At 45.3% G+C, this 27,752-nt stretch overlaps 1 protein-coding gene across 12 annotated transcripts in view; it reads left to right on the plus strand.

Moving 5' to 3' along the window:
* Positions 1–362: 362 nt before the first annotated feature.
* The window catches only part of LOC121546201 (pleckstrin homology domain-containing family A member 5-like), a 183,370-nt gene continuing 155,980 nt past the window's right edge, over positions 363–27,752 (plus strand). For 7 of the 12 annotated variants that reach the window (XM_041857279.2, XM_041857280.2, XM_041857285.2 and 4 more), the window contains exons 1-3: positions 380–518; positions 628–704; positions 1,546–1,603. In XM_041857279.2, the coding sequence (XP_041713213.2) occupies positions 427–518; positions 628–704; positions 1,546–1,603 (227 nt within the window). In that variant the 5' untranslated portion in view covers positions 380–426. Of the gene's footprint in view, positions 519–627; positions 705–1,545; positions 1,604–19,711; positions 19,800–27,752 lie in introns of those variants that run through there. The other 5 variants (XM_041857289.2, XM_041857290.2, XM_041857293.2 and 2 more) reach the window with 4 other exon arrangements.

The following is a 27,752-nucleotide window of genomic DNA, read 5'->3' on the forward strand; positions in this document are numbered from 1 at the left end:
TAAAATAAAGTGGTGATCCTAACTGACCTAATACAGGGAATTGTTACTAGGATTAAATGTAAGGAATTGTGAAAAACTGAGTTTAAATGTATTTGGCTAAGGTGTATTCCGACTTCAACTGTATTACTCAATCCCATATGAAATTGAATTTTACATCTTTAGCATGTAAATAACTGAGGTGGGCTATTTTTCTGAATCATAGGCTATGGTTATATATGCTAGTGTTTATGCTGCTTAGTATGTACTTACAAAATATAATTAGTTTCAATAAAAGTTTTGAAAACAATGTAAAAACAGGAGGAGACCTCTCTACCTTGCAAGCACGCTCCCGCCCCCCAGAGGTTCCCCGCGCCCAGTTGCTAAGGGTTTCCGAGTACGCGCCGAAGGCACGGATACGCGCATTCCAGTCTCCGTCCTCTGCTAGACATGGCGGCGGATCTAAACCCTGACTGGCTCTCCTGCCTGCCTTCTTCTTGGAGTTATGGGGTTACTCCGGACGGAAGGATATTCTTCATCAAGTAAATATTCTCAGGATACAGCACATGGAAGTGTATTGGCTTTGTTTCGACGTGTTTGTTTATGTCTGTTATTTGCGTGTTCACCTTCTCCCCGTATCTTACCCAACAGTGAAGAAGCCAAGAGTACGACCTGGCTGCATCCCGTCACCGGAGAGGCCGTCATAACGGGGCACAGAAAAACCCCAGGTAAAAACGGTTCTCATCGAACTCTTCCATTCGTTACATACCGCAAGAGTCTCGGTTTTAAAGGGTTTCAGAAACCACCGAGAAACGTTGAGCGAAGACTCCCTGCCGCAAGCAACAGCCGTCTATCTCTCTCCTCTGCGCGAGGATCACCAAGTTGAGCGGTCAACTAATGTCACCTAGGCATTGCGACAGAGTTGTTGAAAGTTCCGTCACGTAGGCATTCACAATCGTAAACGAATAAGTTAGTTTTTTACATTATTGTTTGCCACTTGCCAGGGTTGTAGCCTACACTGTAATTAAGCCCGTAGTCGAAGCAGTGGGCAGTTATTTTGTAACAATTGTAACTACAGCTGTTGATAAAATGATAACATGAAACATTGATGCGTAACTCATTACAAATGTTGAATTCAACAAATGTTTGTATTGTTGTGAAAATGACTACACTTGCGGGTAAGGATGTTATTGTTACCATTCCATATCCACTGCAACAGAGGGAAGAAATCGTGAGCGGAATGCATAGGTCCTCACACAGTGAATGCTTAGGAAACAGCCTTTTACAATGTTACATTTAAATAGCTCCTATCAATACAATAGGTTGAATAACGGATACGAATGGACATGACGATGAGGCTATTCTATGATCCGCACTAGGCTATATCATTAATGGATAGCATAGCGGTAGGCTATACATTTTGCGTAAGGGGCTGGCGTGGGAAACGGTGTTTTCGGTCACGCGCAGATCTCTGCTCCTATCTCAAGAGCCGCTTGTGTGTGTTGCAATATAGTTCTCTCGTAGCCTATTCATTACTCCACCCTCTTCCCCCCTCTCTTTCCTGCATAGATTTACCAACGGGATGGGAGGAGGGATATACGTTCGAAGGAGCCCGCTGCTTCATCAAGTGAGTTCGATTTTCAAAGCCACCGCGCTTTATGGAAACACTTTATATTTGTCCTCTCTTACTGTCGCTGGCAGGCTGCTTTGTTTGACGGCAGTTGAGATTTTCACATTCTCTCCCGCTGCCCTTCTGGAGTATTTTGGAAATATTTCCTCCTCCTTCCCTTCTTATGAACACACACACACAGTTCGAGGTCTCGTTTTCCCTCAGAACAAGTCATTACTGTCTGTGATGGAGTTTGCCAAGCCAGTGTGACTCACAGCTCTAGGCTGAACAGGCTTTACTTGTTGGCGCCTCCTTCCCTCGGGACACTACGCTGCTAGACCCGTGTGTACCAGTGTGTACCTGTGTGTACCTGTGTGTACCTGTGTGTGTACGTAGGTGTGCACTCGCACCCGAGACACTACATTATTAAACCTCTGAAATCGGCTTGAGTTTGTTGCACATTCATATTTGGGTTGATAAGTCAGTGTTTGAAGAAACACATGTATATAATGTTATAAGCCCTGCAGTGCTACTCAGTTGGCTTTCCTTTACTGCTATCTCTTCTGATTCTCTGCTATGGCCATTTGGAGAGTAGCATCTGACACATACAGTGAGCTAATAGCATGTGCTATAAATGGGTTCACTAACTGGAGTGTGTTTTGTATCTCAGGGCATACATACTGTACCACGGTGCTGTGAATTAGTGGGTGATTATTATGGCACGCTGCTGATGGCACGGACTCAAGTTGGACCGTAGGCTGAAAAAATATAATTGGCTGAATCACTGCCACATTTTTAGATCGGGATATCTTTCTCAAACAGAAAAAGAGCAGCATTTTGGACTGAGAACAATTAGGCCTATTTTGTCCAGTTTATGTTTTGACAGCAGTGCATGGTGTGCTGTTTTGCAATTTGCACTGCCCAGGATTGCTGAAATTCTTCTCAAATTCCTTGCCGGTCAGCCCATGTATTGGGCCATTATGCAGGCCTTATGACCTCCATGCCCTCGTACATCCCTACATCTCGGAAGGAACTTGATGCTCTTTGATTGTCCAATGCCATTCCAAGAAGAGGGTTTAGAGAGATTGGACACAGAGATTTATGTCCCTCTCTCTCTTTCTCTCTGGTGTTGAGGTGGTCCCATGGGACCCAGACAGTGGGCCACTGGAGGGTGTGTGTGTGTGTGTGTGTGTGTGTGTGTGTGTGTGTGTGTGTGTGTGTGTGTGTTTGTGTTCACGACCCAGCCTGTGTCGGCGTGACACCCGTTAATACACTGGGATTCTCCTCTCAGTTCCCCTTTGTCCAAGTGTACCTGGAGACAGAACCAATCCAAGGAGAACTGTTTGATGTTTCCTCCTCTGTTTCAGTAAACACTCCCTAGAGTCAGTGCCCTACCTAGTGCATGCTCCCTGAAGTACACTAGTTCACAGTGGCTGGCCAGCCAGAACAGGCAGCTAGCCTAGTGTAGCGTAACCCTGTATGCACTCTAAGCCCTTTGACTCAGACTCTGAACGCATGACAGATCTAAACCCACTGAGGACTATGGAAGTGTCTCCACCACTCTTCCCACCAGACAAAAACATACCATAATTCAGAGTCCTCTACCTCCCACTGAGAACATTTTACTTTTTCTGGTAATTAAAAATACCGGTGTAAAAAAACCGTCCCATTTCTTTCAGTATCCAACCTGGCCGGTCATGATGTAACAAATAAGACGTCAGCATGACGTTGCTTCAACTAGCTAATATTGCCCACTGGGATATTGCTGTTGTGGTTGAAACCTTTAATGACCACCCTTATGGCTGTGTCTCTCACCTCTGTGTGTCACACTGGCTTCTACAGTATTACCTCAGCAGCAGGTGGAATGCTGCCAGAGATGAGGAATGATACAGCTCATTTATTATTCCTGGGCTGTGTGGAGTCACAGAGGGGCTCACTCTAAAGGACACACACACACACACACACACACACACACACACACACACACATTTACTTTACAGATCCCATTCATCAATGACCAGGTTGTTTTCACCTAGCATCTTTAATTCACTTATCCCTCTCTCCCTTTAGCCTTCAAATAATTTCTGCACTGGCGCACACAGTATGGCTGGATCCCAAATGGCCCCTATTTCCTATGTAGCACAGTACTTGTGAACAGGGCCCATAGGACTCTGGTCAAATGTAGTGCACTATATAGGGAAAAGGGTGCCATTTGGGACCCGAGGAGGGAGGGACCTGCTGGACGAGCAGATGTATACACTTAGAATAAAGGATGAAAGCCTGCACACAGCATATGCAGCTCCCGAGTGATTTGATATACCACTAACCACAATATAGAGAACGTTTCAGCTAGCTGCAATAGCCTTCATAAGGGTGTTTTGGATGTGAATACTACTCACATTGGACGATTTATGTAGCTCACACAGGGATGCGGTCCAAATGGCACCCTATTCCCTATGGGCCCTGGTCAAAAGTAGTACACTTTTTTTATAGGGAATAGGGTGCCATTTGGGATGCAACCCAGGAGTGGTAGAGAAAGCTAAGGATGAGGAGCCATGTTTAAGACATGCAGTGTGGATTCATTTCACTCTCCATCCCCTGCTTCCCACGCTGGTTTCTTGAAGTGAGAGAGGAGGAAGGAGGAATGAATGAGAATAGGGAAGTGGTTGGAGGATATGACCTGTAACTGACACTTGGAGAGTAGGTGGGGGATGCGTAGGCAAAGAGAGCCAGTCAGACCGCCTCGGTAGACAGACAAGGCTGTGTGTGTGTGTGTGTGTCTGTCTGTCTGTCTGTCTGTCTGTCTGTTTGTGTGTGTGTGTGTGTGCTGCAGTCCTCTCCTCTAGCTTAGTTTGGCAGCTGGGGGAGTGCTTGGGGAATACCACAAAATAAACAGTTAGAGAAACATGCCCTGCTCCCTTTGTTCTCCACGCCCACTGGTGAATACTGCTCTCTCATTGGAGGAGGATGAGAGGTGGAGGCTCTAGCCCCGCCTCTTTAACTCAGATCAGGTTTTGGGGCTTAGGCCTGTTTGTGGTGCCTGTGTGTGTGTGGAGCCTACAGACGAGGCCACGAAGCAACATTAAGGAGAAGTGACATAGCTAGCGGTCTCGGCTTTACTGCAGCACTCTCCATAGTGGAATTCTCAATAGGCTGTGTTAATGAAACAAGCTGTGGTGTACGTCTAGATGCACCCTAAGGATTGGAGTTTCAATTTGAGAATGGTGCTGCATTGGAATGATGTCGAGAGAGGTTTCTGTGTGTCAGGCTAAATAGAGCAATCTGACGGAGGTGAGCGGAGCGAGAGATGTAGAACGAGAGAGTGAGAAAACGAGAGAGAGTATCAAAAAAGAGATCTGCTGGTCTGAGAGAGAGGGAGACATGGATGGATAGAGAGAGAGAAGCGGTGTGTGTGTGAGTGAGTTAGTGAGAGCGAGAGCTTTGTTAATAGGATAAGAGCTGGGAATAGGCTGCTAGCTGTCAGGAGGAGATGCAGGTGTTTCCACCGGGATACAAGAGCCACTCAACTTTTCCTGGACATCTGTCAGCAGTGTGTGTACGTTTGTGTCCACACTAATTTCCACCTCTGAGATCATGTGAGCTGTGGTTGAAGTAAAGACAGATCTATAAGTGGGTCGCTGGCTGGGTGGAGCTGCTACACTGATGAAAAGCTTCCTGTGTTTTTTTTGTTAGTCATTTAGCAGACACTAAAATCACACTGGCCCCCCGTGGGAATCGAACCCACAACCCTGGCGTTGCAAATGCCACGCTCTACCAACTGAGCTCCACTTCGCTCTCACTCGCTCTCGCTCTAGCTGGCTCTCAACAGCGGGAGACGAGAGTAAGAATGGTCTGTAACGTTTCTACTGCTGATTGTTTTGACACCAGCAGGTGATGACAGCCCCCTGTCAAGGCTGTGGTGTGATTCACTAGAGACACTCTAAACTCTATGGCTTTTCAGCAACACTGTCCTATTGCTCTTCCACTTCCTCCCTAAACACAACACGCCTCTGGTTCCACGCCACAAGCCACTAATGAATGAAACCACCTGCTGTGAATACGAGTATAATTTTCTGCTAACAATAAGCTGTGAAAAGGCTGTTTGTCTATCAATCAATCTATAAAGCCATTTTTACATCGGCAGTTGTCAGCAAGTGCTTATACAGATACCCAGCCTAAAACCCCAAAGAGCAAGTAATGAAGATGTAGAAGCACATTGTACGGTACGTCCCAAATGGCACCCTATTCCCTATGTAGTGCACTACTTTGACAAGAGCCCTATGGGCCCTGGGCGCCAGGCACGACTTAGCCCTATGGGCGCCAGGCATGAATCAAGTGGGCTTGCCTGTGTTTCTGCATCGGGCCTGGGTACAGAGGAGAGCACACGCCTCCCTCTGCAGTCTCCTGCTGTAAGATGTGTCTGTGTCCCGCTTCAAGTAAATGTGTGTGTGTATTGCAGTCTGTATTAGTATTTTGGAATTGTGTATTCATGGCATGTGTATAATAAATAAAGTACAACGAGATATGCATTAAGTTGTACTAAAAATGCATTGTCAATAAGTAACGTTTCGATTGGATTGAACACACTCAGGCTTTGCACTGAACCCTGGCTAGGAATGGGAGGTTAGTGGTAAATCAGGTCAGTGATATTTCAGATGCTGACAGATGGCCCAATAGAGGGAGAGCGCATTGGTCGCAGTTCCAATTGTCCCCAACGTGATTAATCAGACTATGGGAATCAGTAGTGTGTGTGTGTGTGTGTGTGTGTTAAGTGTGCACGTGCCAAGACTGTTGAAGATGTGAGGGGCTCCCCAGGTCTGCCACTGCATTAATGCGTACAGTTGGTTAGAGAGCGAGAGAGAGGAGGAGGAGGAGGAGGAAGAAGAAGAAGAAGAAGAGAGTGAGAGACTGACTGTCTCTCCACAGGCAGTAACTTTATTTAGTGAAAGCCTTTCCTCACTGCTCTGTTCTTTCCTCTGCAATGTTCTGGAGAATGGCCTTCCCTGCTGTGTCTGAATAGCAGGCGTAATGGTGTGTGTGTGTGTGTGTGTGTCTGTCTGTGTGTGTTTCCATACTTTGCTCAATACTTTAGTCTGTTCACCTAGCTACCTTCCAATCACATATTCTTGTCCAATTTCATTGACGTGTTCCCTCTGCACTGTCCTCACTGCACCCGTAATGTCCTGAGTAGTGCTGTTCGTTAGGACACTAAGGCTGTGTTGACACAGGCAGCCCAATTCAGCTTTTCTTTCCACTAATTGGTCTTTTGACCAGATCTTTTCTCATCAGATTTTTTTCTGCAGCTGATCTGATTGGTCAAAATACCAATTTGTGAAAAAAAAAAGATCAGAATTGGGCTGCCTGTGTAAACGCAGCCAAAGTCTTGTTTACTTACTAGTGACCAGACAGGGAGGGATGTGAGCCAGCGCCAGATACATGTTACACTCCGTACTCAGAGGAGGATTGGCCTCAGGGACTCCGGTTTAGGATAACCTATTGTAGCTCCATGTGGAAACAGATACACTATGCCATTGCTAATGCTAATAGTGTTATTAAAAGCATAACATTTGTTTTGTTTGGTGATGTGGAAAGCATGCGAGTCTCGAGTCTGCCCGGCAACCTATTATTGGAAATTAAAGTGTTTAGCTGGATTCTCATACAGTGTTTTATAGAATATAGCTTTGTGTTCTTTTAAGAAGGGAATGATATCCTCTAATTCACTTTGATCCACTCCACCCATCATTCTCCCTGTAATCTCTCTGTGACGACAGACACTTTCATTTCTAAGGAGCGATGATCAGAAAACACTTGGGTACCTTGATCTCTTATCTACACAAACAGAAGGTCATCGGCTAGTGAACAAATACAGGATAATGTTTGAATCCTTAGTTGTTGTGGAGAACCAGACCTTACCGACCTGTTGGTTCAGCTGCGAGCGTTGATCCTCCATGATCACACGAGGCTGCTGCGTTGATCATGTGTTCCAGTAGAGGAGCATGACTGCCAGAGGTATGATCTGTTTCAAGGTCCCATGACTACAGACAAGGAGGTGAACTGAAGGTGAACACTTTGCTGTTGGAGTGTTTTGATGCCGTTTGTTTCATCGTGTTATCTCAGGATGAAGTCTTTGCTATTTGACTGTTTTTTTTATGTAGGTCTAGTTGTTTCATCGGATGTGTTTCCGTGGTGCACAGCAGGTAGAGCTCTGCATTGATTTGTCTGGTGGTGTTACTGCAGAGAGGAGCAGACTATTTTACCTCTCCGCTCAGTCTGCGGCATTGGGAGGATGGAACACTGCTCAAAAACACTTGATAATGACCTCACTGCACCAAAAGCAACATGGGGATCGGATCATTAGCCCAATTCATCATCCAACTCTAATCCTTGTCAATAAAGAAATTATCTGGTGTAAGTGGTAACTGAAAAATAGAATGAATCCTAATTCCCAGTTGTGGCTCTATTAGATTAGGAGGGGCTTCAAAGTAGGAGTCTGGAGGAATGGTGGAGACCTGACCTTGTGTAGCGTCTCATGAGAACCTCACTGTGGCTGTAGGGCAGTTTTTCTCCCACTCAGGACAAACACACACACGCTCACACAAAGACATAAGGCAAAGGGATCAGGCCATTAATATGGTATTAGGTCATAATAATGGTGCCATTATATGATGGCCTGTTATTATGATATCATATCGTTATAATAATGGTGTAATGCGTCATAATATAGGTAATAGATATGCCTAGAAAAACGGTCATCTTTTGAGATGACAAACAGCAGACGTGGAAGCATAATGTCTCATGGGAGGGACAGGCAAATGGAGAACATATAGAGATGGAGGAGTTATATTCACTTTAGTTTTCATGGACATTATGTCCTCTGGTTCTTTTTAATTAGATCAACTCTGACAACCTCTTTGGGTTAGACTGGTACTAGGAGACAGATGTTGACCCACTCAGCAGACTCACTGTGGCTGAAAAGCGAGTTGGTTGAAGGGGTATTCAAATCCTAACCTATGCGGTCCGGACTACTGCTGGTTTTCCGTTCTACCTGATAGTTAATCGCACCCACCTGGTGTCCCAGGTCTAAATCAGTCCCTGATTAGAGGGGAAGAATGAGGGGGGAAATGCAGTGGAACTGGCTTTGAGGTCCATATTTGATTGACAGCCTATTTTGGTAAAGCTCTGAAGGTCTAGCAGGTTGAATGTGTATGAGTAGGCCTAGATCTCTGTATTGGGCAGTCAGGTCCCTCTGTGTTGTGGCTGATATTACAGGCCTGTGGTCAGTTAGCCCCTCTGTTTTGTGTTGTGGTCTGACATACAGTCGTGGTCAAAAGTTTTGGTCTTAACAAAGTTCGCTGCTTCAGTGTTATGAGATATTTATGTCAGATGTTACTATGGTATACGGAAGTTTAATTACAAGCATTCCATAAGTGTCAAATGCTTTTATTGACAATTACATTAAGTTTATGCAAAGAGTCAATATTTGCAGTGTTGCCCCTTCTTTTTCAAGACCTCTGCAATCCGCCCTGGCATGCTGTCAATTAACTTCTGGGCCACATCCTGACTGATTGCAGCCCATTCTTGCATAATCAATGCTTGGAGTTTGTCAGAATTTGTGGGTTTTTGTTTGTCCACCCGCCTCTTGAGGATAGACCACAAGTTCTCAATGGGATTAAGGTCAGGGTAGTTTCCTGGCCATGGACCCAAAATGTTGATGTTTTGTTCCCCGAGCCACTTAGTTATCACTTTTGCCTTATGGCAAGGTGCTCCATCATGCTGGAAAAGGCATTGGTCATCACCAAACTGTTCTTGGATGGTTGGGAGAAGTTGCTCTCGGAGGATGTGTTGGTACCATTCTTTATTCATGGCTGTGCTCTTAGGCAAAATTGTGAGTGAGCCCACTCCCTTGGCTGAGAAGCAACCCCACACATGAATGGTCTCAGGTTGCTTAAACTGTTGGCATGACACAGGACTGATGGTAGCGCTCACCTTGTCTTCTCCGGACAAGGTGTTTTCTGGATGCCCCAAACAATCGGAAAGGGGATTCATCAGAGAAAATGACTTTACCCCAGTCTTCAGCAGTCCAATCCCTGTACCTTTTGCAGAATATCAGTTTGTCCCTGATGTTTTTCCTGGAGAGAAGTGGCTTCTGTGCTGCCCTTCTTGACACCAGGCCATCCTCCAAAAGTATTCGCCTCACTGTGCGTGCAGATGCACTCACACCTGCCTGCTGCCATTCCTGAGCAAGCTCTGCACTGGCGGTGCCCCGATCCCGCAACTTGCTGGACTTTCTTGGGCGCCCTGACGCCTTCTTCACAACAATTGAACCTCTCACCTTGAAGTTCTTGATGATCCGATAAATGGTTGATTTAGGTTCAATCTTACTAGCAGCAATATCCTTGCCTGTGAAGCCCTTTTTGTGCAAAGCAATGATGACGGCACGTGTTTCCTTGCAGGTAACCATGGTTAACAGAGGAAGAACAATGATTTCAAGCACCACCCTCCTTTTAAAGCTTCCAGTCTGTTATTCTAACTCAATCAGCATGACAGAGTGATCTCCAGCCTTGTCCTCGTCAACACTCTCACCTGTGGTAACGAGAGAATCACTGACATGATGGCAGCTGGTCCTTTTGTGGCAGGTCTGAAATGCAGTGGAACAGTTTTTTGGGGATTAAGTTCATTTTCATGGCAAAGAGGGACTTTGCAATTCATCTGATCACTCTTCATGACATTCTGGAGTATATGCAAATTGCCATCATCAAAACTGAGGCAGCAGACTTTGTGAAAATTAGTATTTGTGTCATTCTCAAAACTTTTGACCACGACTGTACTTGCCTGGCTACCCAGACTCCTTGCTCCGGCCAAACACTACGCCACGCCCACGGACGTTAGTTTCTTCTCTGCAATGAGTCTGTATCTGAGTACCTCCCCAACCCTTCACCGAATGCCAACCCGTTCAGGGCCAGCTGATTGGTCCAGAAACCAATGGGTTGGGCCAGAGCCAGAACACACGTGGGTAAAGCGACAGTTAGAAAATTCGTCATTGGCTTTTTTACTCTGATTGATTAGAGACAATCCAATCGCTGATGACTTTGTTTTGTACAACACCCCTCATTTTGACATCACCACAAATTACTTCAATGATGGCAGTCTCAGACTAAAGTATGTGGCGGACAACAGAGCAGCAGTAGAATCATTTAGTGTGAGTCGTCGGGCTACTGATATTTTTTATTTTTTATTTAACCGTTATTTAACTAGGCAAGTCAGTTAAGAACAAAGTATTATTTACAATGATGGCCTACCATCATTGCAGAGATATGCAGTCTGTGTTTTGTTGTGGCTGACATAGGGTTTTGTGGTCTGTGGTTAGCCAGTGATTTACTGCCCCTCCCTAGATAAGAGGCCCTCCCTCTGATCCACAGGAAGTCAAGCCCACAGGCCGCAGGAAACAGACTAATCTACTTCCTATCCATGTGAGAACGGTGTCATGGTAACTGCAGCTGTTCTGTGTCGTGCCCCCCCTCTCTGTGTTCAGTTTTTCTTCATGTCACCAACCAAGCTTTAAAAGCATGATTTGATATCCATTTGTCCTGTCTGTCATGCTTGTCTGGAGCCGCGCCACAGGACAGGACAAACTGATAGTCCCCTGAGGTCAGTATAAACAGTCATTGTGAAATCCGACAGCACTGGACACAGATCTACTACAGACAAGACTGTTGGTGCTTTACACAGAGACTGTTTACTGCAGTCCAAGTCACGCTATATTCTTCAACTGTGTACTTTCAAACTGAATTTGCTCTAGCTGGCTACTGATACTGCGCGGAAATAGGCTTTAATACGAAGAGTGTGTCATTGTGCCTGTGGATGCGATTGTGTGACTGCTTTATCCAAGCAACAGATTTGTCTGTGGAAAGTGGAAATGAAAGTTTCCCAGAAGGAGCCAGACAGACCATGGTGTTCAGCAGTGGAGTGGCTTGGGCTTTTCTCATCTGAAACTGGATGCTCTATCACCCCTCCCTCTTCCTCTGAGACCCAGGGATCAACTGTAATTAACACCACTGTTTCAACAGAGTGATAGAGCTCAACGGCTAAACACACACTCACACACACACACACTGCAGCTAAGCTTCAGTCATATTTAAGGTATTACGAAGAGAAGCATCTGTTTGGATTACTGTACGTGATGATTCACATCCAAATATCCTCCACCCTTTCCTAAGAGTTTCTCCCTCAATCACTCCCAACTTTGAATTACTTTATTTTGGAAAATGTCTATTTATTTATCTGTTGGCTCTTAGTGATTCTGGTCAGAAAAAAACGTACCTAGCCTACTGTAACCTAAGGAGAAACCCCCCCACAAAGTGCATAAACAGGAATTTTAGGTTCAAATGTTCATACTCTCAGCTATTCTGTAACCTTCTTAATGACTCTGGTCAGATAGCATCAATTGAAAAGTAATTGGCTGCTCAGCTGTCTGTAAGTGTCATAGTAATCACCTGTGACGCATAAAATCACCTCCTGAGAGCCTTTACAATGGCCGTGTGTGTTCGTATATTCACACATCTCTACTTCTCTGTTTTCCCCCATCACCCTCAACACAATAACTGTCCAAATGGTGGAATTACTGATGTGAATAAGAGGAGAGATCCTATGCCATGCCGTATTATGTCTGCTAATAAAATATATTGATGTGGTCGTTGGGAGTGAAATGAGCTGGTTTAGGAGTAGCTGTTTAAATCTGGGGCTGACTGGTGAGAGAGGAAGGGAGAGGCGGAGCATACTGTTTACCGCCTGCCTGCCTGCCTGCCTGTCTGTCTGCCTGTCTGTCTGTCTGTCTTCTCAGCCCCCTGTAATACCCCTTTCAAACCAAGATGTTTTACCGTCAACTTTACCATGCTGCCAACTTCTTGCTGCCTTTTCTTTATATCTGAAAGGTATTGATGACAACAAAGCCTGTACTTGTATTTCCGCCAACCGACCTAGTCATGATTGTGGTAATGTATTTAAAAGTCCCGCCAACCGACCTAGTCATGATTGTGGTAATGTATTTAAAAGTCCCGCCAACCGACCTAGTCATGATTGTGGTAATGTATTTAAAAGTCCCGCCAACCGACCTAGTCATGATTGTGGTAATGTATTTAAAAGTCCCGCCAACCGACCTAGTCATGATTGTGGTAATGTATTTAAAAGTCCCGCCAACCGACCTAGTCATGATTGTGGTAATGTATTTAAAAGTCCCGCCAACCGACCTAGTCATGATTGTGGTAATGTATTTAAAAGTCCCGCCAACCCCTCAGTAAAAACGTCACCTTTCATCTTACCCGCTTTGGCACGTATTAAATCATGAACATTCTTTTGTTGTCCGACATCAAACTTGTCAGTCACAAAGCTTCACAGAAATGCTTTTAATGCATTTTTCCCCCTCTCCATTTAAATGTATGTGGTGATATCCTTGACCTGTTCTTGTCTATCATCACATAAAGGCTTAGGCATTTAGCCTGGGGGAACGCACACTGCCACTTCATCATGTTTTTCTTGACTTTGACAAGTAAATATTTAAAGGCCCTTATATTTAGCTAATACGTGATGGGTCAAAAGCAACCGTTTCTAACTTAGCCTCCTAGCGTTTGGTAGTTTATCTGTCTTCAGACAAAATAACTGGTGGGGAGTTTGAAAGGAGAAAAGTTCATCCAGGTGTGTCTTGTCTGTGTTAATGAACAAAATAAGAGCTGATTTTCATCTGCATGGCACAGCCATGTAGCCTATAGGCTGCACAAACCAGTCACAAACTCAAAATATGCTATTCTATTATTTTGAAAATAAATTGTATTGGTCTTATAATGTTTCTTAGGACCTGCATAAAGAAGTCAATAATGGATTTATTTGATGGTGTATGCTTTGCCACGCTTTAAATCATGAACATTTCATTGTTGTTTTCTGACATCAAACTTGTCCTTGTCATAATGAAAAAATATAAACACATAAATGTCATGGCATCACAGCAGCCTGGTTTCAATAGCAACATTACATACTACATTTTTTTCACCCAAAAAAAAATAAATTTTAAAATGTATTTAGGATATGTCAATCTAACAAGCCAGGCAACTAAAAACAACTTTCTGGACAGTGTTTTGGTTCATTGCATACCTAACTGGCTATCCAGCTCATATAATTACCAGAACATATCTGACAACGTTTTGCATTTAACTGTAGCCAACCTTTTATTCACCATAACAGGAAAATTAACACATTACAAGGTAATTATTTACAAGTATGGCGAGCTGCTAACTTACTGTTGAGAATGTGAAGAATTAATTAATTTAAACAGAGGAATTTAGGACATGCTGCTGTCTCGTCCGGTTACCATGACAATGGTTGCAAAACAACCGGGTCAAAGTTGAATGTCTCTTGCCCCTTGCTGGGTAAAGCAATGGCTATATAAAAGGTGAAGGCCGACAAGAAATATGTAAAATTGGGCTATTTGAAAAGGATCATATAAACTTTGCCCAATTGTTTTTGACAAGCAACATACCATAAATCCTATGTGAAAGGAGTATGAGAGTCCCACAGTCCTTGTATGGCAACACATAGCAGGCGGTGTGTGTGTGTGCCCGTCTCTCCTGCGGTGAAGTGAGGGAAGAGGTCATCAGGCATATGCTCACGGGTTGTCCAGGTTATCCAGGGGCATACACAAAACACAGAGGTGTGTGTGCCTGCCTGTGTGTGTGTGTGTGTGTTAGGCCAAACAAAAGACAGATCATCTCTGTGAATCTCAATGCCATTGTTTGTTAATCAGTCATATAATCTAGAAGACTGACATAAACATTAGCTTGCAGCTACATTCTCCTCCAGTTCCATCCACACAGTTGTCTTTCTATTCCATCCCTCGTGTTTCCTGACCTTGTCTCTCGTGTGTTTGTGTGACTGTGTGTGATTCCAGTACATCATGTCCTGCTGGTCAGAGAGGGGTTAGTTTAGGAGGCCCAGTGCCAAACAACAGCTGATCCTAACAAAGTCCTCTCTGCCAGATAAAACCGTGTCAAGAGTTACCCTCCCCATGGATCTCTGGCTCTCCTCTCTCGCGTTCCCAAATTGTTCTACTTCCAATAATTCCCTCAAATTCCCGCCTGGCTCTGTGTACAGTGCATATCCTCAGTGTTGAGTGTTCATGCTGTCCTCTGTTCTTTACCGGGGTGGGGTTTATACACAACATTGCCAAAAGTATGTGGACACCTGCTCGTTTCCATTCAGCCATGAGCATTAGTGAGGTCGGGCACTGATGTTGGGCAATTAGGCCTGGCTCGCAATTGGCGTTCCAATTCATCCCAAAGGTGTTCGATGGGGTTGAGGTCAGGGCTCTGTGCAGGCCAGTCAAATTCTTCCACACCGATCTCGACAAACCATTTCTGTATGGACCTCGCTTTGTGCACAGGGGTATTGTCATGCTTAAACAGGAAAGGGCCTTTTCCAAACTGGTGCCACAAAGTTGGAAGCACAGAATCGTCTAGAATGTCAGTGTATGCTGGAGCGTTAAGATTTCCCTTCACTGGAACTAAGGGGCCTAGCCCGAACCATGAAAACAGCCCCAGACCATTATTCCTCCTCCACCAAACTGTACAGTTGGCACTATGCATTGGGTTAGGAGCATTTTCCTGGCATCCGCCAAACCCAGATTTGTCCGTCGGACTGCCAGATGGTGAAGCGTGATTCATCACTCCAGAGAACGCGTTTCTTCTGCTCCAGAGTCCACTCCAGCTGACGCTTGGCATTGCATATGGTGATATTAAACTTGTGTGCGGCTGTTCGGCCGTGGAAACCCATTTCATGAAGCTCCCGACGAACAGTTATTGTGCTGATGTTGCTTCCAGAGGCAGTTTGGAACTCCGTAGCTTCAGCACTCTGCGGCCCCGTTCTGTGAGCTTGTGTGGCCTACCACTTTGCGGCTGAGCTGTTTTTGCTCCTAGACGTTTCCACTTGTCAGCAACAGGTGTGCCTGGAATAGCGAAATCCACTAATTTGAAGGGGTGTCCACATACTTTTATATATACAGTGGGGAGAACAAGTATTTGATACACTGCTGATTTTGCAGCTTTTCCTACTTACAAAGCATGTAGAGGTCTGTAATTTTTATCATAGGTACACTTCAACTGTGAGAGACGGAATCTAAAACAAACATCCAGAAAATCACATTGTATGATTTTTAAGTAATTAATTAGCATTTTATTGCATGACATAAGTATTTGATCACCTACCAACCAGTAAGAATTCCGGCTCTCACAGACCTGTTCGTTTTTCTTTAAGAAGCCCTCCTGTTCTCCACTCATTACCTGTATTAACTGCACCTGTTTGAACTCATTACCTGTATAAAAGACACCTGTCCACACACTCAATCAAACAGACTCCAACCTCTCCACAATGGCCAAGACCAGAGAGCTGTGTAAGGACATCAGGGGTAAAATTGTAGACCTGCACAAGGCTGGGATGGGCTACAGGACAATAGGCAAGCAGCTTGGTGAGAAGGCAACAACTGTTGGCGCAATTATTTGAAAATGGAAGAAGTTCAAGATGACGGTCAATCACCTTCGGTCTGGGGCTCCATGCAAGATCTCATCTCGTGGGGCATCAATGATCATGAGGAAGGTGAGGGATCAGCCCAGAACTACACGGCAGGACCTGGTCAATGACCTGAAGAGAGCTGGGACCACAGCCTCAAAGAAAACCATTAGTAACACACTACGCCGTCATGGATTAAAATCCTGCAGCGCACGCAAGGTCCCCCTGCTCAAGCCAGCGCATGTCCAGGCCCGTCTGAAGTTTGCCAATGACCATCTGGATGATCCAGAGGAGGAATGGGAGGTCGTCATGTGGTCTGATGAGACAAAAATAGAGCTTTTTGGTCTAAACGCCACTCGCCGTGTTTGAAGGATGAGTACAACCCCAAGAACACCATCCCAACCGTGAAGCATGGAGGTGGAAACATCATTCTTTGGGGATGCTTTTCTGCAAAGGGGACAGGACGACTGCACCGTATTGAGGGGAGGATGGATGGGGCCATGTATCGCGAGATCTTGGCCAACAACCTCCTTCCCTCAGTAAGAGCATTGAAGATGGGTCGTGGCTGGGTCTTCCAGCATGACAACGACCCGAAACACACAGCCAGGGCAACTAAGGAGTGGCTCCGTAAGAAGCATCTCAAGGTCCTGGAGTGGCCTAGCCAGTCTCCAGACCTGAACCTAATAGAAAATCTTTGGAGGGAGCTGAAAGTCCGTATTGCCCAGCGACAGCCCCGAAACCTGAAGGATCTGGAGAAGGTCTGTATGGAGGAGTGGGCCAAAATCCCTGCTGCAGTGTGTGCAAACCTGGTCAAGACCTACAGGAAACGTATGATCTCTGTAATTGCAAACAAAGGTTTCTGTACCAAATATTAAGTTCTGCTTTTCTGATGTATCAAATACTTATGTCATGCAATAAAATGCAAATTAATTACTTAAAAATCATACAATGTGATTTTCTGAATTTTTGTTTTAGATTCCGTCTCTCACAGTTGAAGTGTACCTATGATAAAAATTACAGACCTCTACATGCTTTGTAAGTAGGAAAACCTGCAAAATCGGAAGTGTATCAAATACTTGTTCTCCCCACTGTATATAGTGTAGATAACACAGCTTTGAACAGCTTTCAGACCCTACTGCAGAGTTGTAGTAGTGTAGTTTGTAAGCAAACTCTCAGCTGCAACATCATCCTCGTTGCCTTTGTGACTGTAAAAGTTTGATATATACCAGCATGCTTTGATTTATACCTGCAGTGTCCTGTATCATCCATTGTATGTGTCACGACTTCCGCCGAGGCTGCCCACCCTCCTGGTTCGGGCAGGCTTCGGCGTTCGTCGTCACCGGAGTACTAGCTACTGCCAATCCCATTCTCATCACTCCACTTGTCATGTCTTGTCAATCACACACACCTGGTGCTCATTCCCCTAATTAGTATGTGTATAAGTGTATACATTTTACCTCCTGTGCCTGACTCCTCCTTTCACACCTCGTCACAGTATGCCTCTCGGTCATACAGAGCTCCCTTGTAAAAAAATATTTGCATCTCCCTGGGACTTATGTTCAAAGTAACACAAATGTCTTCTCATGAACCATTGGGTTGATCTATATGAAATGTTGCTACTTGGGCTCCCTTTAAACACCTCCCCTCTCCTCATTCTCTGCTGCCTCTGTAATAGCTGGGCTGGGCTGATGCCTCAAAGCTGGAGAGCTTGGCTTGGCTTTGCTGTTCACTCTGTGCCCAGGCCCCATACAGGCCTCCCAGAACAGGGCCTATACATTTCAGATGGAGGGTTTATAGTTCTGGCTATAGTCCTCCCAGGTAGTGTACGAATCCAACTCAGTGTATCAGCCCCACTCTTGGCCTGCTCACTAACCACCAGCAGCCTGACTCCAGGGTCGAGCTCAGAGCTAGGGCTCAAGCTGAGGCTGAGAGGGATTTATTAAATAGGTAATGGACTACACTGCCTAGCTTTATAATGATCAGGGGGATCTGGATATTCTGCCTGCGAGGCTTATGATGATTCTGAAATTCCAATCTGTGTTGGCAACTGATTTGGACTGTTTCTATGAGTGATATTCAATATTGTAATATTCTAAATCTGTTTTTTGATGATAAAATCCTCCCAAATCCTCTCATGGAGTCAGATGGATTGAATAGAGAAAAACAAATGGAATGAGAGATTGGGATTGTTGAGGTTAAACTGGTCTCTGTAGCTACTAGAATCAATTGACACTTTTCTTGCTCTGCATTCAAAAGGAGTTAGTTTATCGAAAGTCCGTACAAAATGTAGATGCTTGCCATTTCAAGTTCAGGAATTATTTGATGGCTTTGAATGTGAAAGACTCTGTGTAGTAGATCTTTGTTTCAGATGTAAAATATAGCTGAATTCTTTATGTTTATGCTGCCTTAGGGCCGAGCCAACGGATAAGTGAAGGAGTGTTATCTCTAGGATTTCTCTCCAACAAGGTGTGTGTGTGTGTGTGTGTGTGTGTGTGTGTGTGTGTGTGTGTGTGTGTGCGTCCATACAGATGTACAGTTGGTTGTATGTGTGTGTGTGGCAGGGTCATTGGGTTTGGTGCTGAGCTGTGCCATCCAATGACACCTGAGGTGAAACAAGTTACCCGTCATCACATTTCTAAATGGCTGCCAAGCTTTCAAGACAGTGTCTGTTTTTCTGCAGTGCTATATGCTGTGTACAACAACAGAACAATACACAGTATATCATTCCACCACTAATGGGATGCCAATAAAGGGGAAGGTGGATAAGGGAGGATTGACATTGGTGCTACATGGGTTGACCTATAGGCCTACAGTTCTGTTACGGTCGAGGTAATAGAGCCCCACAGTGGAGGTGTCATAATACCCATAAAACCTAGCGGTCAAACAGGGAAATGGTTCCAATTGTTTTTCCACCATTCATTTTTCCCATAGGGGATTTTAGAAACACTTCAAATGAGGGCTGTGTTTTGATAAAAGTTACCTTGTCCGAGAGAGATTTTCACGGTTATCAAAACGTCACGTCAGGTTAAGCCTACACAAAACACAGCCCTTATTTTAAGTATTTCTAAAATCCCTTATGGGAAAAAGGATTGGAACCATTTCCCTGTTTGACCGCTAGGTTTTATGGGTATTATGACTCATACTGTGGTACTCCATGTGGGTGTGTGTATAATGAGGTTAGCTGAAGTAATATGGTTCTCATCAGGGGTTGGATGGCACCTGGTGGAGATACCTATGTAATAAGGCTGTCGATTTACAGTTGACAGCCTTATTGTTGCTCTCCTCTCTCTCTCTCTCTCTCTCTCTCTCTCTCTCTCCCCTCTCTCTCCTCTCTCTCTCTCCCCCCTCTCTCTCTCTCTCTCTCTCTCTCTCTCTCTCTCTCTCTCTCTCTCTCTCTCTCTCTCTCTCTCTCTCTCTCTCTCTCTCTCTCTCTCTCTCTCTCTCTCTCTGCCTCCTCCTCCTGGTCTTTTACTATGACAATATTATGGTTGATTTAATTAGACCACATTGGCTAAGTGAATTACTGTCAGTCAGGTTGAAATGGAAAGCCAAATTGAACCTGATTTGTGTATGCAGGTCCTCGTACATCTGGGATGGACCAGTGAGGCTTCAAGGTGACAGTTAAAGAGGACAGCTCTCACTCTCGAACTGCTCAGAGGAAAGGAGAGGAGAGAAGGAGGAGAGGTGAATCAGAGAGAAGAGAAATACACTCCTCTCTCTCTGCTCTAGCTCCCAACTCGTAAAACAAGAGGAAAGCTGGCTTTGGCCAGTGGATAGAACATTTATCTTTGAAATGTACTACTACTGATTATGTACAGCTTACGGCTTGTACCTGCTCTGCTCTGAGGGAACAGGCTGTTTGGGCAGACTAGATTTAGCTTCACACACTTTTTGATTCAGTGGGAATCAGATGATGTAATTTGCATTGAAAAACGCCTACGGTACACACACACACACACACACACACACACGCACACATACACACACACACACACACGCACACATACAGCTAGAATAACCTGCCCTGGTTTTTAAGGAGTGATTCACTCGTCTCTAGTCTCCTGAATGACCTCGGCCCCAGTTTAAATCAACAACACCAGGGTTGTGGGTTCGTTTCCCACGGGGGGCCAGTATTAAAAAAAAAAATGTATGCACTCACTAACTGTAAGTCGCTCTGGATAAGAACGTCTGCTAAATGACTAAAATGTCAATGTAGATAGAAATACAGCCTGTGTGTGTGTGTATCTGTGAGTGTGTGTGTGTGTGTGTGTGTGTGTGTGTCATATGGGAATCCAGCAGCCTTAAATATTTCACTAGCATTCCCACCACCAGACTCATTAAACCAGATTAGGTCGCTCTGAATTCTGAATCACAGAGACAGGGTAGAGTGGAGGGACTCTGCATGATAATCACAACACAGACACACGCTTTGACCTGTATCATAATGAGCCTGTCCCCATATACATTATAATGCAGGAAGCATCCTCCTTTCCTCCCTTCCTTGAGCTAGCCTAATCACTGATCTGACTCGACCCGATTGATGAACCGAATGTAGTGAAAACCTTGATTACACCTAGAAGGGAATGGCACCCTATTCCTTGTGTGGTTCACTTAGTGTCCTGGTCATGGGCAAATCCGGCCCGCGAGCCGCAGGAGGTTTCAGTAAAAAAACATAATAGTAAAAAAATACAAAGTATGTAGAAATTATAATGGACCTACAGTGGGGAGAACAAGTATTTGATACACTGCCGATTTTGCAGGTTTTCCTACTTACAAAGCATGTAGAGGTCTGTAATTTTTATCATAGGTACACTTCAACTGTGAGAGACGGAATGTAAAACAAAAATCCAGAAAATCACATTGTATGATTTTTAAGTAATTAATTTGCATTTTATTGCATGACATAAGTATTTGATACATCAGAAAAGCAGAACTTAATATTTGGTACAGAAACCTTTGTTTGCAATTACAGAGATCATACGTTTCCTGTAGGTCTTGACCAGGTTTGCACACACTGCAGCAGGGATTTTGGCCCACTCCTCCATACAGACCTTCTCCAGATCCTTCAGGTTTCGGGGCTGTCGCTGGGCAATACGGACTTTCAGCTCCCTCCAAAGATTTTCTATTGGGTTCAGGTCTGGAGACTGGCTAGGCCACTCCAGGACCTTGAGATGCTTCTTACGGAGCCACTCCTTAGTTGCCCTGGCTGTGTGTTTCGGGTCGTTGTCATGCTGGAAGACCCAGCCACGGCCCATCTTCAATGCTCTTACTGAGGGAAGGAGGTTGTTGGCCAAGATCTCGCGATACATGGCCCCATCCATCCTCCCCTCAATACGGTGCAGTCGGCATCCCCAAATAATGATGTTTCCACCTCCATGCTTCACGGTTGGGATGGTGTTCTTGGGGTTGTACTCATCCTTCTTCTTCCTCCAAACACGGCGAGTGGAGTTTAGACCAAAAAGCTCTATTGTTGTCTCATCAGACCACATGACCTTCTCCCATTCCTCCTCTGGATCATCCAGATGGTCATTGGTAAACTTCAGACGGGCCTGGACATGCGCTGGCTTGAGCAGGGGGACCTTGCGTGCGCTGCAGGATTTTAATCCATGACGGCGTAGTGTGTTACTATTGGTTTTCTTTGAGACTGTGGTCCCAGCTCTCTTCAGGTCATTGACCAGGTCCTGCCGTGTAGTTCTGGGCTGATCCCTCACCTTCCTCATGATCATTGATGCCCCACGAGGTGAGATCTTGCATGGAGCCCCAGACCGAGGGTGATTGACCGTCATCTTGAACTTCTTCCATTTTCTAATGATTGCGCCAACAGTTGTTGCCTTCTCACCGAGCTGCTTGCCTATTGTCCTGTAGCCCATCCCAGCCTTGTGCAGGTCTACAATTTTACCCCTGATGTCCTTACACAGCTCTCTGGTCTTGGCCATTGTGGAGAGGTTGGAGTCTGTTTGATTGAGTGTGTGGACAGGTGTCTTTTATACAGGTAACGAGTTCAAACAGGTGCAGTTAATACAGGTAATGAGTGGAGAACAGGAGGGCTTCTTAAAGAAAAACGAACAGGTCTGTGAGAGCCGGAATTCTTACTGGTTGGTAGGTGATCAAATACTTATGTCATGCAATAAAATGCAAATTAATTATTTAAAAATCATACAATGTGATTTTCTGGATTTTTGTTTTAGATTCCGTCTCTCACAGTTGAAGTGTACCTATGATAAAAATTACAGACCTCTACATGCTTTGTAAGTAGGAAAACCTGCAAAATCGGCAGTGTATCAAATAATTTTTCTCCCCACTGTATATATTTTAAAATAACTGCACTTTTTCTGGCCTGCAAATTGATTTTGGCAAACACATCTGTCCCAAAAAATCTGTGTGGCCCTCCGTTGAATTTCGAAATCCCAATGTGGGCCTTGAGCCAAAAGGTTTGCCCACCCCTGGTCTGTGGTGAATAAAGTATCATTTAAGACTCATTCTCTGATACCATGAACATATAGTACTGTCTGTGCTGTGCTCTTGTGATGAGGTGGTGCTGAAGGAGTCAGGCGCAGGAGGGTAAATCACAGAATAACAGGCTTTAATCCGCAAAATACAGGTTTACGCAGAAATGCGTCAAACACACTCCAGGGCACAAAACGGGCGCACTGGAAAATACAAATACTCCCGTCGATACAAAATACACGAGCTCCACCGAGCTTCACTAACCTCCACAATAAACAATCACCCACACAGACAAGGAAGCAGAGGGAACACTTATACAATGACTAATGAGGGAATAAGGACCCGGTGTGTGTGATTGAAGACAAGACAAATGGAGTGATGATAAATGGATTGGCAGTAGCTAGTAAGCCGGTGACGCCGAACGCTGAAACCTGCCAGAACAAAGAGGGGAGGCAGCCTCGGCGGAAGTCGTGACAGCTCTATGTATAGAATGACAGTAAACACGTGGGTGTGTAGGAGTAGGGACACGTGTTTAGTCAGTGAGTGCATCTTCTCCTTAGGCTTAGTTACCAGCATGTGGAGCAGGGACAATATTGGATTACAGAGTCAATGTAAAGAGCCTTGGCTCACTGACTGACTGAATCCTTCCACAAAATGATGTGAGTGCCATTGTTTTTCTTGTAATCTGTAGCATGATCCCGGGTATTGTGTGTGTGTGTGTGTGCGCGCACATGTTCCTTTGAACTTTGTGCACGTTTTGTATTTACCCTGACAAAAGACCTGTATAAATAGCACATTGTTCTGAACGCGTGTCCTACCCTGTGACTGTAGCGTGGGGAAATACAACCACAAATCCTCTGAATGTTTCACATCGGTTTGAGTCTCTACAGAACCAATTATAGACGCTCACATCAGGGCTACCGCTCTGCCCCGCCTTCCCTCTAGTCCTAGAGAATAACCTGCCAGGCTTTGATGTGATACTTGTGCTACTGTTCTCTCTCTGTGTGTGTGTGTGTGGGCTTCTTACTTGGGGTTCTATCCTCTGTTAAAGATTGCTTTTGTATTTTTAAAGAGCAGGCACATGATCTAAGGGTAACTGGCCCACACACAAACCCTTAACAAAGGCTTCTTCACACACTGAAGAGTCTCATTAGCAGTACAGTCCCAGGGAGCTGTCTTCTCATTCGCCTCCTCTGCTCTGCTCTGTGCTCGACACCCGTGGACCAGCAATCTAACTACAGATGTTTCTGGAGGTGTTTGGCCTTCATATCTTCATCACGACATACAGCTGGGAACCATCAGCCTCTGGTAGTGGCATTGGTCTCAGAGCAGTGGGGACACACTGTAGTGTGTTTCAGTAGGGTGATCGACGAGATGTGGGCGCACGTACATATCGCATATGCCAATGTGTGGGCATGAGTGTGTGTCTGCAGCAGCTAACAGTGTGGTGTTACTTACCCAGGTTCAAGCATATGTACTAACTCCCTTCATCTCCACTACCACTATCATCTCTCCCTCACACGTCCTGCCAGACCAGACCAGACAGAGTAAGATTTCTTATTCACTGATAAATAATTGGCCCAACAGGCTGGCGAGGTGAACTCTTAAGGGCTTTACAGGATCTCACTCATGGCTGGTGCTGGAATGGAATCAGAAAAACGCCTTAATCACCAGGAGGAGTGATGTAAGTGTGGGATGGAGGATGACTTGGCTAAAAGCTGTGAAAAGTTTGGACAACTTCTGCTTCTTGGCGGAACACTGGGGGCAAGAGGGGATATGAGATTGGTTTTCTAATGCAGGTCATGAATTGAAAAGAAAAGAGAAGCTGGGTTTAGAGTGGCTTTGATATGAGAGGAGAGGAAGACTGGAGAGGATATGAGAGAAGGCGAGAGGAGGAGGGGAGAGGATATGTTCTAAGCTGAGGAGGAGAGGGGGAAGAGTTTGGCAGATGCGGTATGCCTCTAATGAGATGTGGTTGTTCTCTTTGTCAGCTTAGTGTCAGAGCTGGGCCTTCCTCGCTTACCCTCGCTCTCGCTTTCTCTCTCTCTCTTTCGCTCTCTCTCCATCTCTCTCTCGCTGTCTCTCTCTCTCTGTCTCTCTCTCTCTTCCTCTCTCTCTTCCTCTCTCTCTCACCATCTCACCCTCTCTCTCCCCCTCTCAATATATCCCTCTCCCTCTCTCTCTCTCTCTCTCTCTCTTTCCCCCCCCCCCCTCCTCTCTCTCCCTCCCTCCCTCCTATCACCAAAGATCTCCACTGCGGCCAGCTGAGTGTGTGTCTCTGTGTGGGAGATGCCGGTTGGTTTTATCCATGCTTAAGAGCGTCTATGGTGGAATACACACCACACCTGCAGAACACAGCGCTCAGCTAAAGAGAATAGCCCCTCTACTGCTAATGATGTTACGTAAGACAGGGTAAATCCATTCAGTGTGAGGTAATAGAAGAGAGGAGGAGTGAAGAAGTCTTAAAGGAGAGGCAGAGAGACCGAGGGAACGAGGCGGACAGAGAGAGCAGAGTTGTTCTGTGCTGTACTGCCAGTTTATTAGATCGAGGGTCAAACTGGTGCCAGGGTTTCCTCTAATCCCATTCATTGCTAAACGCAACCTACATCTATTATCAGTAGCCCTATCGTGTTGTACCTCTCACAGACATATGCTGCACTATAGCTGCCTCTCTGTTCGTCTAAAGAGGCTTCAGTATAGATAGAACACGACTCTTAACAGCAACGCTGTGCTGGGGCTACTTAGTGGTGTTATGAAGAGACTTGGCTCCTGTTTCCTTTTGTTCCCCCTCTGCAGCTTCTGATGTGCCCACTGTAGGCCTAACTGTAGTCACTGAGCTAAGCTACTCAGAGAATATGCCTATTGGCAGTGGATGGTGAAAAATGTGTGCGCGGGTGTGTGTGTGGCTTAAACCAAAACATCAGTCATAACCAAAACATCAGGCTGTGACAGCACTATACAGTTGTTTTGGGAACTAGAACCCACCTCTGTGATTCCTTCTGTTCAACAAGGACTTCTGGTGCCCTCTCTGCTTGGTTGTGTACGTGCCTCCCCTGACGTGTGTGAGGCACTTGTCTGACCGTGTTTATGTGTGACTGCTCAGTTGCCTCTTGTTCCACGTGTCTGTTCTCTGTTTGCTTTGTGTACTTAGCCTAGCGGTTAGCGCGTTGGGCCAGTAATCGAAAGGTTGCTAGTTCGAATCCCCGAGCCGACAAGTTGAAAAATCTGTCGATCTGGGATATGCAGCAAACAAAAAAACATTTCCATTTCACACCTCACACTCATGCAGTGAAACAGAACAAATATAACCCCCCATTTGACCTTTTGTGGGTAATGGAATGTTTAGAACGTCACCAGAGCTCTAAGGACAATCATCCAACACCATCACACTCATCTGTTCCACTCTACCACTCTAGAATCCTGACACTGTCTCCACCAGCTGGGAGATGAGTTCAAATGCAACAGAAACCACCTCAGAGGAGAGAGATGATGATTATAATTACTAAACCTACCAGTAGAGAAATGGAGCAGAATTAAATGGAGCCGTAGCTATAGTAAACTATATTATATATTATTATATTATATTATATTATATTATATTATTATATATTATTATAAACTAGAGAGGAGAGGGAGTCACCTGACAGACTGGATCACTCAGGGGAGCTTAGTACACTGAAACTACAACACGTGAGCAGCATGTTACTCCATGTGCGCCGCCCCATGGGACTCCCGAGTGGTGCAGTGGTCTAAGGCACTGCATCGCAGTGCTAGCTGTGCCACTAGAGATCCTGGTTCGAATCCAGGCTCTGTCGTAGCTGGCCGCGACCGGGAGACCCATGGGGCGGCGCACAATTTGCCCAGCGTCGTCCAGGGTAGGGGAGGGAATGGCCGGCAGGGATGTAGCTCAGTTGATAGAGCATGGTGTTTGCAATGCCAGGGTTGTGGGTTCAATTCCCACGGGGGGCCAGTATAAAAAAAATAAAAAAAAATAATAATAATAATTTAAAAAAAAATGTATTCACTAACTGTAAGTCGCTCTGGATAAGAGCGTCTGCTAAATGACTAAAATGTAAATGTAATGTTAGCAATGTGGAGGATGCATCACTACAGGCATCACACTATAGGAGTTAACACGTGTTCTCCCAGGCAGCTTATATTGTAGGGAGAGTATGGGTGGTTAAAGTTAGGGTGTTAGCTAACTCCTCACCTGGCCGACCCCTGATACAACCTAATCATCCCCAGCTTCCAATTTGACTCTTGGAACTCTTCTCCAGGTTGTTGCTGTAGATGAGAAAGTGTCAAACTACCTGGTAAGAAAAGGGTTAAGCAGAAACCTAAAAAGACATGCTGACAGAAAGACCAGTTAGTCCTGTAGTAGGATTCCCCTTCTTCATGATAGAAGAAGAGCCTCTCTCACGCTCTGCTCCACTGCACACGCTCTATGCTGCACCGCTACGCTATGTGACCTGGATAATGGCTAGAGAGGATCTGTTATTGCTACCTCGTTGTGACACCTGACAACTTCACTTTACAGCAGAGTAGATGACACCTGAACGGCTGGCTGGCTGGATGACTGGCTGGATGACTGGCTGGATGACTGGCTGGATGACTGGCTGGATGACTGGCTGGATGACTGACTGGATGACTGACTGGAAGACTAGACAGATTTAGGACAGTAATCCCCTCTCAATGTCATGACCTCACTCTCTTCCTTTCCTGTTTCTAAGCACTGGGTGAGATACTGGAAATGAGAGGTGCAGAAAAAAGATGACTTCAGCGGGAGAAGTATTAAAAGCATTTGAAAGGTTTGCACCTTTTTGCTTCAAGGAACTTGCTGGAGATCGTCGAGCTTCAACGATCCAACCGGTTTCACACGTCTCTCCCCCACTTAGTTTCCACTGTCCTGTTAGGCTTTCCACCAGAGCTCTGAGGTCTGCAGTGTAGTGCCAGTTCTCTGTGTGTCTGTAGCTCCTAACAGCTCTGTTGTCACCGATCTGCTCCCTATAGCCTTACATGGAGACACAACCACTCTCCTCTAGGCTGGGATTGGAGCTGTTTACTAGAGAGCGAAAGCTAGAGAGGAGAGTTAGGAAAAGAGGGAGGGGAGAGTGAGGGACCGAGAGAAGGAGGGAGAAAGAGGTAGTGTTTTTGGGTTAGGGACACGTTC

The sequence above is a fragment of the Coregonus clupeaformis genome, unplaced genomic scaffold (genome assembly GCF_020615455.1).
Source record: "Coregonus clupeaformis isolate EN_2021a unplaced genomic scaffold, ASM2061545v1 scaf0692, whole genome shotgun sequence".
NCBI lineage: Eukaryota > Metazoa > Chordata > Actinopteri > Salmoniformes > Salmonidae > Coregonus > Coregonus clupeaformis.